The sequence below is a fragment of the Equus przewalskii genome, chromosome 1 (genome assembly GCF_037783145.1).
Source record: "Equus przewalskii isolate Varuska chromosome 1, EquPr2, whole genome shotgun sequence".
NCBI lineage: Eukaryota > Metazoa > Chordata > Mammalia > Perissodactyla > Equidae > Equus > Equus przewalskii.
The window spans coordinates 139,063,538-139,080,784 of NC_091831.1; the positions used below are offsets into that span (position 1 = coordinate 139,063,538).

A 17,247-nucleotide genomic window follows, 5' to 3' on the forward strand; every position below is an offset into this window, starting at 1 on the left:
AGGTGGTGTCCCACATGCCACAACTAGAAGGACCCACAACTAAAATATACAACTATGTACTGGGGGGATTTGGGGAGAAAAAGCAGGAAAAAAAAAAGAAGATTGGCAACAGTTGTTAGCTCAGGCGCCAATCTTAAAAAAATAAAAAAAGTAAATCCAAAGTTCATATAAAAAACTCGAGGTAAAAAAGTTAACCAATTTGGGTTATCTGTATTCTTTCTCCCATTTATTCTAAAAAATTTTAACTGTTTAGCTGAATATGCGCATTTTTGTTTTAATAATGAGTTCTCTTTCTCCCTCTGGCTACTTCCTGTTGTCTTTTACTTCTTATCTTCTTCATAATAAGGGCACTTTATTTTATCATTTGATGTTTTTTTTGGTGAGGAAGATTGTTGCTGAGCTAACATCTGTGTTGCTCTTCCTTTATTTTGCATGTGGGATGCTGTCACAGCACAGCTTGATGGGTGCCATGTAGGTCTACACCCAGGACCCGAACCCGAGAACCCCAGGCTGCTGAAGCAGAGTGCGTGAAATTAACCACTATGCTACCAGGCCAGCCCCGAAGGGCACTTTATAGTCTTTTCTGCAAATATATTCATCTAATGTGAGAAACTGTGCCAACCATTTATTTTAAAGAGACAATATGTCTAAAAATTAGCCAGATTAAGTCAGTTTTTATTTTCATTTTAAATGGAAAGTTTATTCATTCCTAATGTTCTGTACATTTTCACTTGGAAACTGCATTCCAGACACAATGAATACATTATATCTTTGAAAGCAGAAAGACCTTGATTAATTAAAACAGTATACATTTACCTTAGCATTAAGTCTGGCTGGCTAATTTCAAAGGGTCAAACATTGCACCTATTTGTGCCAACTGGAATCCTTACGAAGCAGCAGGGTAAAAGTATTTCATGCTTCATCACACATTTATTTCCCATACAATGTTCAATTTCACATTTAAAAGGCAAATTAGTCTTTAATTCCCTAATGGATATAATAAATGTTTACCTTTGATTGAAAAGTTTCAAAATGAAAAATGAAACTATGTGAAATTTTCCAATAACTGCTTAGCCAAATAAATGTTGCCAATATAAGTTCAAACCGTTTACAAAGTATTATTTCCTTTGTTCTCTTCAAAACAATACAAGTACACATAAAGTCACACATTACAGGCATCTGAACTCGTAAAATATTACAGATTGGTGGCATGCAAGTATTTTACACTTTTAAAAGCAATGAAAAATGCCATTTGTTTTCTTTGAATAGATGAAACAGAATTAAGATAAAAGTTTAATTAAAATACAAATATTATTCCATGAATATGGTAGGGTGTTTTTTTTTTTCTTTTTAAACCAAAGTGGCAGAGATAAGAATTTTAGGTCAGAATAATTTCTTTCTTAACTAAAGATTGTCACTGGCAATGTTTGGTACTAAAATAAAATTCCCTTAAAAAGCACATTTTCTATCCATCTCATTTCACCACGTGGCCAATTCCTATCTATCCACATTTAGCTTATCCATGGGAAATTTTTAATCCTGGGCCCGCTTTTCTCAATTACACAGTGTACTTCAGATTGGCTTCTCTTTGTTATCCAGTCAATAAGTGCTCAGAAACACACACACACATTTGAAACAAAAGCCTATGAAAAACATGCTGTGTTTACTGTGCTCAGTTTCCTTCTCTGCATTTCCTCCTCTCCCTCTCCACCAATTGTGAGGAGAAAATATTCTATATTTTAAAATATCCTCTCAGAAAAGGCTGCTCCTCCAGAACTATTCTGAAGACAGTAAAAGCCACTGAAGAGGAACAGATAACTCTGGAAGGTTGAGATCTCCTCCTCTGAACCAAGCCTTGAGAAGAGAGATGGGGCTGTGGTGGAGGCATTACTCACACAGGTTCAGAGGCAATGGAAATACCTTAGAACCACAGGACTGAAACGTTTGGGAGCTGGAAGGGACCTTAGAGAGCATCTAATCTGCTCACTTCATTTTACAGATGAATGAAGACACAATAGATGGAAAGTCTTGCCCAAAGTCACACACAGCTGTCATCCAAATCAGCATTGTTTTCTAAAAATATCACATGGTGGCAAATGGAGCATAATTCTTGTGAGGCTGAAGGACAATTCAATTCAAGCAACATTTATTAAGCACCTATTATGTACAAAGCACCTTACTAGAAGCTAGTGAAGACACAAAGATTGATGAGACAGTTGCTGCCTCCAAGTGTTTATGAAAGTCCTATGAGGCCATGTTTCAATAGCTTTCTTAGCAGAAAATAACACTGACTAGGGCTAAGGTTGCTGGTGATAACAGGGCAGCTGCTGCCATGAGAGCTGACCTCACAGGTGACCCTTTCAGCCCTTCTCTATCAGAACTCAAGCCTATTACACAGCTGCTGGAGTCCTAAGGACAGTCTTCTCTCTTAAGCCTCCAGTCACACCTCAAGTCATAGCCTTACTCCCCCCCTCCCCCCAGTGATGACAGAGCTGGACAGGAGGGCAACAGGGCCCCAGACCCTCCCCTCAATTCTCAATCACCATTTGCTTCCCTTTTGCGTCCAGCCTTAGGCTCTCTGCAAGGGTCCTCACCATCCCAGGAAAATGCCCTACCACTTACATCACTGGTATATAACACCCACCACCCCCATCAGCCAACTCTCCTGCCTCTTTGTTGAAAGTAAAATAATTCCAGTCCTCTACGCCACACCCATGCTTCAATGCCCCAGACTCGACAAGATGTGAGAGATGTAATTGTTGGTCAGAAGAAAATAAAACAGATTCAGGAGGCAGCAGAAAACATTAGTGAATAGATAACAAAAATGATCTCCCACTTTTGTATAGCCCTTTCCAGTATAGTGTTTTCATCCCATTATCTGATTACATTCTCACCACAACTCTGTGAGGTAGTTAGTGAAGATATTATTCCCATTATAATACAGCTGAAGAACCTTAGGCTTGAGAGACTAAGTGGCTTGCCCCAAAGTCACCCAGCTAAGAAAGTGTGGAGCCAAGTGTCCAGGTTTCTTGACTCCAAATCCAGTGCTCTTTCCCCTATGTAGTCTATAATTGTCAGGCAATTGAATGAATTGCCCATGTTCATATACCTGCTAAGTGTTGGTGATGGGATTAGGAGTCGGTCTCCAAATCTGTTAGTATGGTGCCTTTCCACCATACCAACTAGCAGAACCAATCTGCTCAGATGACAACCCCGGAAGACGTCAGAGAACAGTCTAGCTTCCTTCACCCTCTCCTGAGTCAATGATGCATCACAAAACTCGGAGAACCTTTGGTAAGTGTACAGCCTCCCTTGAACAGTACCCAGAGGCAGGTTACAAATTTAAACCTTGGAACTCCTACTCCAACCATCTACTGAATGTTTAATCATTGCTGTTATGGGCAGATGGGAAAGAGGTAAGCTGAGCAGAGCTGGCTTCTGCCCTTAAGCAAATTAAAACCTTTCATTACCCTTTCCTTCCCCACCTCACTCAGCCTGAACCACTTTACTAAACTCCTGAACCACAAAACAAGATCCAATCTGATCTAGAGTTGGCAGCAAGGAAACATCCTTGCCGTTCTGGGCACTTTTCTCTTTCCAGCTTGTTACCTGGAGGCCTGAACATGTGATTTTCCAGGAGGCTCAGCCTGATGCTTCCAAGCATTCTCACACCTTTCCTTTGCATGTGGCTCAGTCCTTCAGCTTTCAGGTTGGCCTGGTGAGTGACAGGGACATTTGAAACGAGGAGCAGTTAAGGGGAAACTGCTACTGGAAGGCAGAGCTAAAACATTCCCTCTTAGTTCTCTGCTCAGTAAAATGAAAATAGCGATTATTGCATCATTAGTGGAAGAGAGGAAGCTTCAGGATCATGACTTAAAACCCGACTCCAGAAACAGTTACAACTGAGCACAGGTAACATACCACAGAACCCAGTGTTCTCAACTTACTGCCCCCTGCCCATTTTTGCTGATGCTATGGATACTTGAACTAAAGATGGTATCCACTTTGGAAAAGGCACTCTACCCGAGAAACACATATCAAATTACATCAATCCAGAGTTCTTATACTCCCTCTGTCTCCTTCACAGTGCCTAGAAGAGAGCTAAGCACATCATGGCCATGAGAAAAGGAAATACCTGCAAACTCTTGTAAATTTAAGGGCTCTCTTACACCTAAAGGACGCTGATGCTTAACACCAGTTTCAAGAGTGAGTGTCTGAAATGTTCTCATGGCAGTTGTTCAGAGCACACTGGTTTCCCCCACACTGGTGCCCTGCCAGGGGCCATATTTCTGTCTGGAAGAGAAGCAGTTGTTCTGTTTGGTTTGGTGTGCCAGGCTCCCCTTAGGGAAATTGTTTTGAGGAGTATAGGCATTGGGATGATCTCTGAGTTTTTAAATGGAGATGGGCTTTTCTTGTAAGATGAAACTGCGTGCTCTAAGACGGGTGAGCTGCATGTGCCCCTCCAGGTTAGTGATTCTGTATCTAACCTAGGCCGGCAGCAACTCTGAAAGGGGTAAAGGAAGAGGGATGGGGAGACAGCATCTCCCTTCAATCAGTTGTCCAGCTTTAGCCAAATACCCGCTTATAGTATTTGGTGATCTGTAGGTACAAAATATTTATAATACAACATGCCCTACAAAGATGGAAGGAAGGACCTTAATCATGTTGATGAAAATGAAAGCACTTCTACTTATACACTTTAGGCATATGGACAGATTCAGTGCTGGAACAATAGAAAGATTTCCAGGCTTCTAATATGTATTCCCTAAGAGTTATCCTCTATACGTGCTGTGAAATTTGGTGGTTGGTGACCTAAGCCGCAAACTCCAGGAAGTAATATCACATTTTACCTGGGCCTGCAGCAACTCTAAAAAGGATAAGGGAAATGGAGCTGGGGAGAGAGCATCTCCCTTCAATCAGTGGTCCAGATGTAGCCAAATACCTCTTTAGATATTTAGGTATTTGGCAAGACTCACACACACATGCACACATGCACACACACACACTTATTTACATTATGCCCTACAAAGATGAAAGGAAGGGATTTAATCATGCTGATGAGGATAAAACAGCTTCTATTATACACTTCAGGCAGATGGGGGATGTGGTGTGGACTAATTATATGATCTCTAGACTTGCAGAATTATCTCCTAAAAGTCATCTTCTACACATGCTGGGATGGGTGTTGGTGACAGAGCCTGCAAGTCCAGGGGAGTGACTGTACACTTAGTGTGGGCCTGTACAAGCCTCACAGGGGAAAGGAGGTGGTCTGGGGAGAGAAGATCTCCCTTCAGTCAGTTGTCCAGATGTTGCCAAATAGCTCAACATAATATCTGGCGAAATGCATACACATAAAAATATTTTATGTACATTATGCCCCACCATGATGGATGGTAAAGGATTAGTCATGCTCATGATCATAAAGAGCTCCTACTGACACACTTTGGGCAGATGAGGAAATTAAGTCCTAGGCTAATTAAATGAGTCACAGGCTCCCAAAAACGTAAGTTTATCTCCTAATAGTTATCTTTAATATCCGAGTACTCATGGAAACGCTACCTTTGAAGCTACTTTAAAAACACAGGTAATGATAAGATAAACCGATTAGTAATAAATATTTGATTTCACAGATACTACTATGTGACTCAACTATTTTACAAGCTAAAAACAGTGTTAAATTTTGATAAGGTCTCTATTTTGCTTTGATACTACCAACAACTGCAGCAGAGTCACTATCCAATTCTGATTTTTCTCCCCTCACTTTCTGCCAGGGTTCGTTAGGTAGGAACTGCTTTAGCCCCAGTCCACAGCACCTTGGGGCTGCCAAGAATACTCTATAGGATCCAAGATTTCTTAGGAGTGAAGGCAAGGAAGAGAGTGAACCAGAAAAGAAAAGAAGAAGTCTTACTTTGAGGGGCATGTCAGGGACTCAGGACTTAAACATATCTGCAACAAATCTAAAGCAGAGGAGAAAGACACATAAGAGAAATGTTCTTCTCTTTGGCAACATGGTAACCAAAACATGTATACAAAAAAAGAATTGTACACATTTCACCCAGTGGTGTGCTAATGAATGTTTATCAACCAGCAACCTAGGGGGGAAGAAAGCCCTGATTTGTAACATTTGCTAATTTCCATGGTATAAATACTCCCACTACGGCCAATTTATATCTACCAATAAGAAGTTGTGAACTTCTGAGATGGAAGGAGATGTACAAGAGTATACCATCATATGGTATTTCTGCGATACAGACACAATAAGTGCAAATAATTCCAAGAGCACAGAAAACAGTAAAATGTATTTTTGAGTATTACTTTTGTTTTTAACCTAATGTATTTAATTGTAAGCATATGCCATTTAATTTTTAATAATGGCTGTGTTTACAGCCAGTTTGCAAAATTCTTGAAATTTAATAATTGATAAGCCTATACGAGTCAGCTCTAATATATCATACCTAACTGAGTAAGAGGGAAGGAAAAATCAGACTGAAACCATAAAATAATATTTACTATGATTTTTTAAAAATATATAGATAGAGAGATGTAGTAGAAAACGAATTAAAGAATTTTTAGGTTCCAAAATGTCAACATGTTCTGCTCATCCTTTCTTCAAAAAGTGTAAAATATTCTCAAGAAAATAAGATGTTTCAAAGGATTTTAGAGATACAGATGTGGGTACTTATAATATAGGCAAATATCCAATTTTATAAAGGCTATCTATCCTGAACAGTTTGCATGTGCTCTATAAGCTAACTAGAATAATATATGAACTATTTTCCTATTAACTTGTTTTACTGCTATGAAGCAACTCAGGAGCATTCAATTACTAAACAAATTCTGGATTGGGCCTCCCTTCTGCCTGAGTCAGGGATCTCTTTGGCTCCAGGTGTCACCAGCACAAGCGATGTCACCTTTACCAAGGCTTGGAATGACAGAGAAAAGAAGAAAAAAGAGAGAGGTGCAAGGAAGGGAAGGAAGAAGGGAGGAAGAAGTGATGAAGGCAGTGTCAGAGTGCCACCAATTACAGCCTCAGGTACGGACAGTTATCAAAGACATGTGAGCCTGAGGCGCAGGCTGCAGTCACGTTTCTTCACTGCTGCTCTGCTAGATGAAAAGATTACTGCATACTACCATACAATCATCTCGGTTGTACTTTCACAGGCTTTATCCTTGAGATGACAAACATCTGGATAAGCAATCATTTACATTTTTTACTGATGTTTGCACATATGTGGATGGCTCACGCCATGTGGGCAGAAATCTGTATAATTAACTTGAATGTTGACATTTCATCCTGTGATCTTGTTAACACACTAAAGATAAAGCAATAAATGCTTCTAAAATTTGCCAAAATAATGCAGTCATGTGAATCAGACAACCTTAACGTGCAATTATTGTTTTATTTAGGAATGTACTGTTTTAAAAGCCTCCCTCACTAAAATTTAAAAATTTCCCATCATGTCTGGAAAACTTGAAAACAGCTTTGTAAAAAGTTATCCATAGAGTGATGTCAAAGATCGAATTTATGCTGAATAATCAGTAACGGTAGGTGTGCTAATTCATTTTGCTACCGGTGAGTCTGGCTTAAAGCTATACTCGTGGGTTAATAAATATTTTATACTTCTTTGCTAATGCTGTGTTAAAGTATCATAATGCTGTCTAGCTTTTAGGAAGATAACACCACTGACCTTCAATCAGTGGGCCATGTGCACTGAGCGATTTTTCTGGAACTAAGGGAGAATTTGTGCTAAGTTGGTCACATTTTCTCACCCAGTGAAACATTGGCAATACTAACTTCTTACGTGGTCAGCAGAATACTTCTGACGTCTTTAGCCTAACTCAAAGCTATGTATGTAAACAGAGATAGGCCTCTATCATAATCACAGTTACAAACACATTTACATACTAAATTCCTTGCAGTGGTTAAAAAAAAAAAAGTTCATGTAAGAAAGCAAGATAACCCAATATGACAAGTGGTTAAATAATTTCGATTGTTGTCACCCTCTAAGATCTGCACAAGTCCACTGGTGCAAGGTGCCAGAGGTGCCCATGAGCAAATAAAACAATTATATATGTTAAAAAATCCAAGATAAATAAGTAGTGCTAAAAAAGAGTAACAATTAAATTATTAGTTGTGCAATTAACGGAAATGAACAACCTTTGATAAAATGGTCCCCATGGGGAAGGAGAAGAGTTTTTGTTTGTTTTTAAATTGCTGCCATGGTGAAACTTCGCCTCTTCTTGTGAAGTTTACCTTCTGTCTCCTTCAACTCGCTTTTTACGAACTAGGTAAGAAAGAAAGAAAGGTTTAAAAAGGCACAGTGAAGGAATATTCCTTAAATTTCAGACAAACAACATTAATCACAGAGAATAGCAATCCCACACACTTGAGGATACAGTTATCTTAAATTTCAATACTCAATCACCCATGGCAATAGATGGAAATGAGAGAATAATCCAGCGTCTTTGGAATTTATATTTAAATAAAGCTATGTCTGATGGTTGGGAATCTGAATGTTAGAATTTGCTCATTTTCTAGGGAGTAGAAGGTCCAGAATAGGCCCACGAAACAGTGAACTTCTAAATATTATCATGGTCACTTATCCACAGAACATCTTCTCAGCTTCTGTGCAACCCCATCCCCAAGTGGCCTTAACTCCCCAGGGCCACACGTGCACAATCTATTAATTCTGATGGTGGTTTGAAGACCAGGAGGAGCTGCGAACAGAAGTTCCAAGTTTCTAAACCTGTTTTAAATAAAAACTCAGTATCACCCTCCGAGGAAGGCGTGATTCGGATGGCAAGCACACTCAGAGATTAAGGTTCTCTTAAGCAGATCCTTAAGATCAAAGAAGTGGCCTCCACTGCCCGTTCCCGGCTTCTGCAACCCTCTTCCTCTCCCTTCCACCTCCCCACCTGCAGGCTCTTCTGGTCAGAGTCTTCCGGCTACTCTTACCTTCCTGCATTTGGCAAAAATGGTGCCCTGGCTGTGGACCTGCCCCAGCTCTCCACTATAAATAGCCCAGTCTGCTCCTACCTAGGCAGCAGAACGTTTGACTAAAGCTGTTGCCCATAGCTGTCGCTCATGGGCTCAGGATTGCCTCTCTGTTTACTTCAAACTTCCTGTCTTGCCTGTTTTTCTTTGGTCTCTGTGTTGTTCAGCTGTAGACTTAATGTGTTTTTCCTAGGAGCTTTCTGGCTGCTGCCTCCACCCTTCCCCAAAGCCCTGTGTGCTAGGCTGTCCCCTGACCTTCACCCTTTGCACCCCCAAGGCAAGCACTGCCATATGCCCAGCCAGCCTCCAGAGGCCACATACTGCACCTTCGCTGGGGCTCAGGGTCTTGCCTAAGCATGTCTGGGCAGGGAACTGGACACTAATCTTCACCTGCCCGCTTCTGGTTCTAACCCTTAGCTTCCATCTTTCCCACTATCTGAATCCTCCCCACGGCCAGCACTATACCTGGTGGACACTTTGCCCAGTTCCCCTGTCCAAGGCCTAGCATTTTGTCCCTGGACCTCAAACTGGGGACTGAGGTCTGCTATTGGCTGACTGCTTGCCAGTGGAGTGTCTGCTCCTGGATGTCCTTTTGCCATGCTGCTCCAGGCGGCTGGGATGTCCCCAGACCAAGCCTTCCTAACCTGTCTCATTCCTCTGTGCTGTGACTGACCAGGCCATGCCCCACCTCATCCTAACAGAAGAAATGCCATGGATCCTCAGCAAAGAGTGGGCAGCAGGAAAGATTAAAGAGGGGATAACTGAAAAAGCTACTTCTGAGTTTAACCCTCATAACATAGCTCCATTCATTTCACATGCAAATCACCAAGGTATCAGACATAACCATATTTGAAACCAAGCACAAAAGCACAGTCAGGAGTCAAACATAAGTGAAGTGGGAATTTCCACATCACCACAACCATCTTCTGGTGCAAATAACAACAGAGGGTGATTACATGTAAGAAATAAAGGAGAAGCAAATACACAAAGAAAATCAGGCGAAAATCAAAGGCTATCTGGAAAAAAGAACAAACAGCTCTTTTTGAGAGAATGCTACAATAAAACTGAAATATTGTGAAGACACTGAGGATTCCTATGACCACATAATAATGTGCCTTTCATGAAGGGCTGACACCAAAGGACAGGGGAATGGTATCTGGGAGGTGTTATATCTGAAGTGGAGAAGTTAACAGCCATCATGCTCTTCTAATTGCTAACAGCACATATTGTGGCTGCATTACCCAGGTCATTATTCTTTGTGATGGCAGCTGCCACCCTTGTTCGTGGTCCTTGCTTGGTAAACTGATATCCAAACTTGAGGATCCGTGAATTCTCCTCGAGCATCTGGGCAATTTCCATCTCTACGGCTGTTCCCAACTGCTGTCTCTGGTAGCAGGTGCGGACACATACACAGGACCACCAAGAGGGAAGAGGAAACAGTTACTTGCACGGGAAAGATGCATGGCTACTTGTTAGACAAAAAGGCAGAGGTAAAAGTCTCAGTCTGAAAGGGATAAAGTCACTTGAGCTATTTTCTCCCATACGGTCATTTGAGACCTGCTCCTTGCCTAGAAGCAAAATCCAACAGTAGTCTGTTGGCATGTTAAACTGAAAAGACTAAGCAAATTATTTATGAAGGAAAAAATGATTCCAGGTGTAAAATTAAAGCAAAACTAATATTTGGTGTTTCTAATTTACCCCAGTGTCTCTGGTTTAAACAAAGGATGCTTTTTAATAGTGCAACTGTTTTACAGAAATCAACCCAGTTACCGAATTTTCTATTCTGGCATCCATTTCCAAAAATAATTAAAGATCATCAACTGGATGGGCCATTCTCTCTCAGCAGAATCTCACCAGGAGATCCCCAAGAGGCTGCACTGTGGTTTACAGCATGGCCAGGTGAATTATCAAACACTGAAGGGGTTACTGGGCTACAGAAAAATCCTCAAGTTTTTTAAGTTGGTGGAAAGAAGTTTTTTGTTTGTTTTTGAAATTGACATAAAATTTTTTAAAAATTAAATTTTTTTTAAAAAAATGGGGCATGTAAATATAGGAATTTAAAATTAAATTTAAAGGACAGGGTATATTTTTTCATAATATATTCATTAAATTTTTTCAAGTTAAAAGTACAGGTTTGTCTAGAAAAAGCAAACAAGAAAGTGTATCAAATATAAAAGCTCCCTTCCCCCAAGCTTCCTATTCCCCATAGAGAAAGCCAGTTTGGCAGGTAGTATGCAGTCTTTTAAACATTTTCTATGCATTCATACGACTACATAATCACATGTACATCTATGCTTTTTTCACATAAATGGATTATACTAGCATATTGCTCTGAAACGTTTTTAATTTTCATTTAGCATTAACATCTTGTCATGTAGGTAAATAAATATTTATCTCATCCTTATAAACAGCTGCACAGCATTCCATTGTAGTCATGGAAAATAATTTATGTAGCTAGGCCCTACTGACTGATTTCACACTGCTTTCCATTCTTACTACTCCAAACAACGCTGCCGTGAGCTTCCCTTGCACACACAGTATATCCTGGGGGCGTTTCTGCAAGTGTTCCCTTAGAGCAAATTATAGCTGAGTTCAAGAGCAAGCATGTTTCAAATTCTGGTTTTTTTTTAAAAGTATGCTTTTTTTTGGTGAGGAAGATTGGCCTTGATCTAACATCTGTTGCCAATCTTCCTCTTTTTGTTTGTTTTCCTCCCCAAAGCCCCAGTACGTAGTTGTATAGCCTAGTTGTAGGTCATTCCGGTTCTTCTCTGTGGGATGCCACCACATCATGGTTTGATAAGCGGTGTGTTGGTACACGCCCAGGATCCAAACCAGCAAACCCCGGGCTGCTGAAGCAGAGTGCGTGAACTTAACCACTTGACCACAGGGCTGGCCCCTCAAATTTTGATATATTACTGACTTACCCTCAAAGGTTATGACAGCTTTTACTCCTAAAAGTGACTGAGAGTTACTGTTTGCCCTAACCTAGCCAACATGGGATATTATCATCTTTTTCATCTCTGTCAATCTAATAGGTGAAAATGTATATTTTACTTGTATTTATTTAATTGCTTTAACTTGCATTTCTCAAATTATGAATAAGAACAATTTTCCTATGCATTTGTATTTCTCTTTTTTGGAAACTACCAATCTCTGTCATGTGCCCATTTTTCTACCACTTTAGGGTTCCTGGTTTTGTAAAAAATTGATTTCTAAATTTCTTATATATTAAGAAATTAGCCCTATGTCAGATGTGCTGAAAATACTTTGCTCAGTTTGTCTTTTGACTTTCTTTTTGACAACTATAAAGAATTTCTTCATTTTCATGTGCTTAAATTTATCAACCTCCCAGATTTTATGTCGTGTTTAGGAAGCCTCTCTACTCCTTCTGATTTCTCCCATTTGTTTAATGATTTTGTATATTTTAGTATTTAAATCTTCATTTCATCTGGAATGAATTTCAGAATTCAGATAGAGCCCCAACTTAATTTTGTTCCAAAATGCTAGCAAATTGTCCCATCAACTTTGACTTCATTCTTCCTTCACTGATTTGAAATACTACTTTGCTGCGAAATTCTCAGGTGTACTAGGATGTGTTTCTGGACTCTATTGCTCTGCCAAGTGTACTTCTGTGCCAGTACCATGCTGTTCTGAATACTTTATGATATGTATTTTAAAAATATGCCTTTTAAATTTGGAAATTTTAAGTCTTGAGTAGATGAAGGAGAAAAGTTTATGGAGGAACTTTTGTGTCCTAGGCAACTTCTAAGGCTTATTAACTCTGCTCTTCTTTCTTTTCATCCAGCAACCTGTCAAACAAGTCTCTCCTCAAGAAATTAACAAAAATGTAGTATTTCCAGTCAGACAATAACAATTCTGGGTATCCACAGTGTAGAGATTAGCCTTATAAGCAATATAGGTCTATACAAAGGAGAGGCAGGAAAAAAGTAAGAGATACTGACCTCACAGTTTCATGAGAAACTCTAGCTCATGACACACTTTAGAACAGCAGGACTGTATTAAAGGACAGAGACCTGAGCTAAGCTCGGGCTGCCATAGCTATGGCTTATGCCCCTGGGGTTGGCCAAACTGATGATCCGAGGGCCGAAGGAGCTCACGATGGATGCAGCTGACTGAGAGGATGAGATAAAGGTCCCCTTACCTCCCCTCACCAATCTCAAGTATCTGGAATCCCGCACTTGGGTAACATGCAGGATGGGCATGCTGTCGGCTATATAAAGGATGGAGGAGCTGCAGAAAATTATATTGGGAAGGGGGCATATAAAAGATGAGGACAAAGTAACATAACATAGGGCATCTTTCTTTCTCAGCTTGAGTCTTTGTTTTTTTTTAATTTAAAGATTTTATTTTTTCCTTTTTCTCCCCAAAGCCCCCTGGTACACAGTTGTACATTTTTTTAGTTGTGGGTCCTTCCAGTTGTGGCATGTGGGACGCCGCCTCAGCATGGCCCGATGAGTGGTGCCATGTCCACGCCCAGGATCTGAACTGATGAAACCTTGGGCCACTGAAGTAGAGCGCGTGACCCTAACTACTCAGCCACGGAGCTGGCCCTTGAGTCTTTTTAAATTTGAGTTCTTATACGTTGTATAAAACCAGGGCACCAAATGGGCACCAAAATTTCTTACAATTTGGATATGTTTCTCTTTTTAATTTTAAGTCACTAAATACAAAGAAAAAAAGGAACCAAAATTTAAGCATACATTTCTTCAGATCATCTTCTTTTTTTAAAAGTAATCTCTTTACTCGAATTTATTTAGTAGTTACTCATCTGTTGTATTAATATGTATCACCGATTGTGCTTCTCACACACGGCGCCTGATGAAATCATTAGGCATTTACCTGGAGCCCAGCCACAGCAGCCCACCCTAGTGAGGGATGCTCAGCAGGCCTTCACTTTGCTGCAGCTGCTGCTGCAATGATACTAAATTGGTCTCAGCAGCTCTCCTGCCCGGCGAGACTCTCTTAGAGATCATTTTATTTCAAACCCTTCATTAGACAGATGAGGAAACTGAGGCTTACTTCTAATAGCCTATGAGTCAGTGAACAAAATTTGGATGGAAGGCAAGTTTTGCCTCTGAATTTCCCCATTCTCAGAATAAAGCAAAGAATTTTTCCAGTTGATCTAGAACTTAATCCTCTTTTTTTGTTACAAGAGAAGCCATTTCAGAGGCATACTGGGGGACTAAAGTTGAAAAATTACACAAATCCATTCCTAGATGACTGCGGAGGGCTGATGAGGATGATTTAGAGGGGATTTAAGAGAGCAAGTTCAGACTTTGCATTTCAGGGTCTTCCTTACTTGAATTATAAAAAGCTGTTCTACTCTAAATTTTCAGGATTTCAGCTCATTCGCTAATATAAGGTTGCTACCTTTAGCAAACACAAATATAGGACACTCAGTTGAATTTGAATTTCAACAAATAAATAATTTTTTAGTATAAGTATGTCCCAAATATTTCATGGGACATACTTATACTAAAAAATTATTCATTGTTTATCTGAAATTCAAGTTTAATTGTATTTTATTTGGCAACTCTAACTAGGTGGTATCTTACAAGGACCTAGGAACAGAGTGTCTGGAATATTATTTCAGATATGGGGTTTCACTATGGCCTAAACCAACACAAAAAGATAAATATATTTTGGAATAAGGTACCTACTTCTGTCTTAGATCTCCTGGAAATATTAACTAGGGGCCCTCAACTTCTTCCTGAAACTAGTCCATTCAATAAATAGCCCTGAGTTATCACCTCTAGTCACTCAGTTCATATTTCTCCCTAGCTTATTTTTCTACTCTCCCACTCCTTGATGACTCTTTCTTAGTTTACTAGCAGCTGGACTCATACCAGGGTACACAGCATCAAGCTTCCCCTGAGTGAGTATGGTCCTGGTGAGGCCTCCCTTCTAGGGAGGGTGTGTGAAGGAGCGTCTGTCTCCTCACCGGGGCCCCCTGTTCCCCTGGCCACAAGCCTCGGAAGGAGTCCAGGAACAGAGGACCTGCACTGAAAACTTGCTACTCCTGGTTAGAAAAATTGAGAGTAGAGCTGTTCATGGGACCTGCTGGGGGGGTCTCCAAGCTTAGGCAAAAGTCCAGGGTGGGAGTCTGGGGCTTTATTAGATCTTGGAGGGTCTAGACCAAGGAATTTCCCAGACATGCAGGGGGCACTCTCAACAGGCACTTCCCCCACTGTCGCTGTCACCAGCCCACAGGGGAATGCTCACAGCACATGTCTCCTCGCTCTCTCCCCTTTCTGCTGCATTTTACGGCCCTTTCTTCCTACTATACAGTGTCTAGACCCCTCAGATTCACTGACTCCCACTGCAGACAATTCCCTGTAGTCAAAGGGGCAGGGCACAGCATGATGCTGAGAACTGAGACTTGCTGTCTGTGGGCAGGAGCCAGCTAAAGCCAGCAGAGCAATTCCAAAGGTACTGCAGGCTGATGCTGGGAAAAAGAAGTACAGGAGGTAGCGGCTCCAGGGAAAAGCAGCTTGCTTTGGCCATTGATGGGAACCAGAGAAACGCAGCAACAGAGCTGAGGTTGTGATGGTACTGTGGATGTGGCCTGCTACTCTAAGCCAGACCATCTTCTAGAACTGGATTCTTTGAAATACACCATGTGGCCAGCATCAGACTGCAGGAGCCTGGGCCTGCTCTTTCTTTAGGCTCTTTCTTTAGGCTCTGGCAGCCTGCACACAGACAAGGAATCTGTCTCTGGGCATGGCCACCGTGCTTTCTCCTTGTAGCCACAGTCCCAATGAGAGGCCACAGCAAGGCTGGGACAGGACTGTGCTGAGATTCCTGCTAAGAGGCAACAGTGATGATGGCTGAACAACGCACCTGTCAACCCCTCTGGCCCCACCTTCTCTCCTTCTCCTCTGGTGCCTGACTAGCCCAGGGCTGTGGAACGCTGGCTTTCTCTGTCTCAGGCTGCCCCACTGTGCACTGTGTAATTATTAACATGCTCTCCCCACAGCCTCCACAGGCCAGAAGCTGGTATAATATACAGGAAAGCCAGAGCATCAAATCGAATCATAGAACATTGTCTTTTAACTCACTCCATTGCGGCATCCCCGCTTTCACATGTACCCTGTAAGTCAGCTCACCTGGTTGTCGATCTTGATCTCTGTCAAGGTGTCATTTTCTCTCAGTGCCTCTACCAGGGCCAGGATCCCCGTTCCAGTGATAAAATTGGATTCTATGTTTAGACTTTTCAAGGTCTTGTTTACTTTCAACATATCTGCAAAAGCCTTATTATGCAAAAAAAAGAAAGAACCATTAGGGTTTCTAAAGCTTTATTTACTGAACTCCCTACAACCAAATTAATTAGATATCTTTTACAGTACTTAAGAAAACCTTAGTTGAATCACACTTTCACCTCCAAGTAACAAAGATAAATAATTTAAAACTGCAATAAAAATAGTTTAGTCCAGCAGCCTAGACTTAAGAATTGACATACCTGCAAAACTGAAAAAAAAAAAAAAAGATCCTGACATAGGATGACCAACTTTGTTTTGTTACATAAGGACATTTAAACAAACCCCACTATCATCTGTTATCACTGTCAATTTTTTTTTTTTTTGAGAAAAGGCATCTTAACATTAGGAAAAATGTAGAAAGGACATAATCTCAGAATTATTTTATTTTGTCCCTTTTACTATGAATGGATAAAAAAACTACCAGTGATGAGCATTGGGCATTACTGATCTAGTCATATAATTTCAGGTCATTTATAAATCAGAATTCCTCAAAGACACTTTTGGAACATCACGCACTCAGAGTGGCAAACCCACTGCAGACTCCCAGTTCAAGATCGCAGACTGCACGCAGGTACCGGCCCGCTCCCCTTGCTCCCCGAGTTTCCCACTTCATGAAGAAAAGATAGAATTTTTAAGTGACTGGAACTCTCAGAGTGCAAGGAAACAGAAAACGAGGGCCATTATCCTGAAGAATTGCTAAAGTGCAGAAAATAGAAAGATTGGTGGAGAAATTAGCACAAAGTTGCCTGAGATGCCAAAGGTAAGTCCCAATTGAGGCATTTCATTAAAGAACGGCCTGAGGAACAGATGGAAGAGCTAGAGCAGATGGAGAGCACCCCGCCCCGCCCTGCGGCTTCCTCAGAAAACAGCAACTGCGGGCACAAAGATCAATGGAAGATCTCCCAGGAGGAGCCTCTTGCGAGGATGCTAGGACCTGAGAGAGAAGCAGTGCAGAAACGGAGGCACCTCTGG

The 17,247-nt window shown here is 41.0% G+C and overlaps 1 protein-coding gene across 4 annotated transcripts in view; it reads right to left on the reverse strand.

Moving 5' to 3' along the window:
* Positions 1-654: 654 nt before the first annotated feature.
* The window catches only part of TMOD2 (tropomodulin 2), a 49,868-nt gene continuing 33,275 nt past the window's right edge, over positions 655-17,247 (reverse strand). For all 4 annotated transcript variants that reach the window (XM_070580076.1, XM_070580072.1, XM_070580082.1 and 1 more), the window contains exons 8-10: positions 16,123-16,266; positions 10,237-10,381; positions 655-8,285 (exon numbers count right to left, since the gene is read on the reverse strand). In XM_070580076.1, coding sequence (XP_070436177.1) covers positions 8,251-8,285; positions 10,237-10,381; positions 16,123-16,266 — 324 coding nt within the window. In that variant the 3' untranslated portion in view covers positions 655-8,250. The remainder of the gene's footprint in view (positions 8,286-10,236; positions 10,382-16,122; positions 16,267-17,247) is intronic.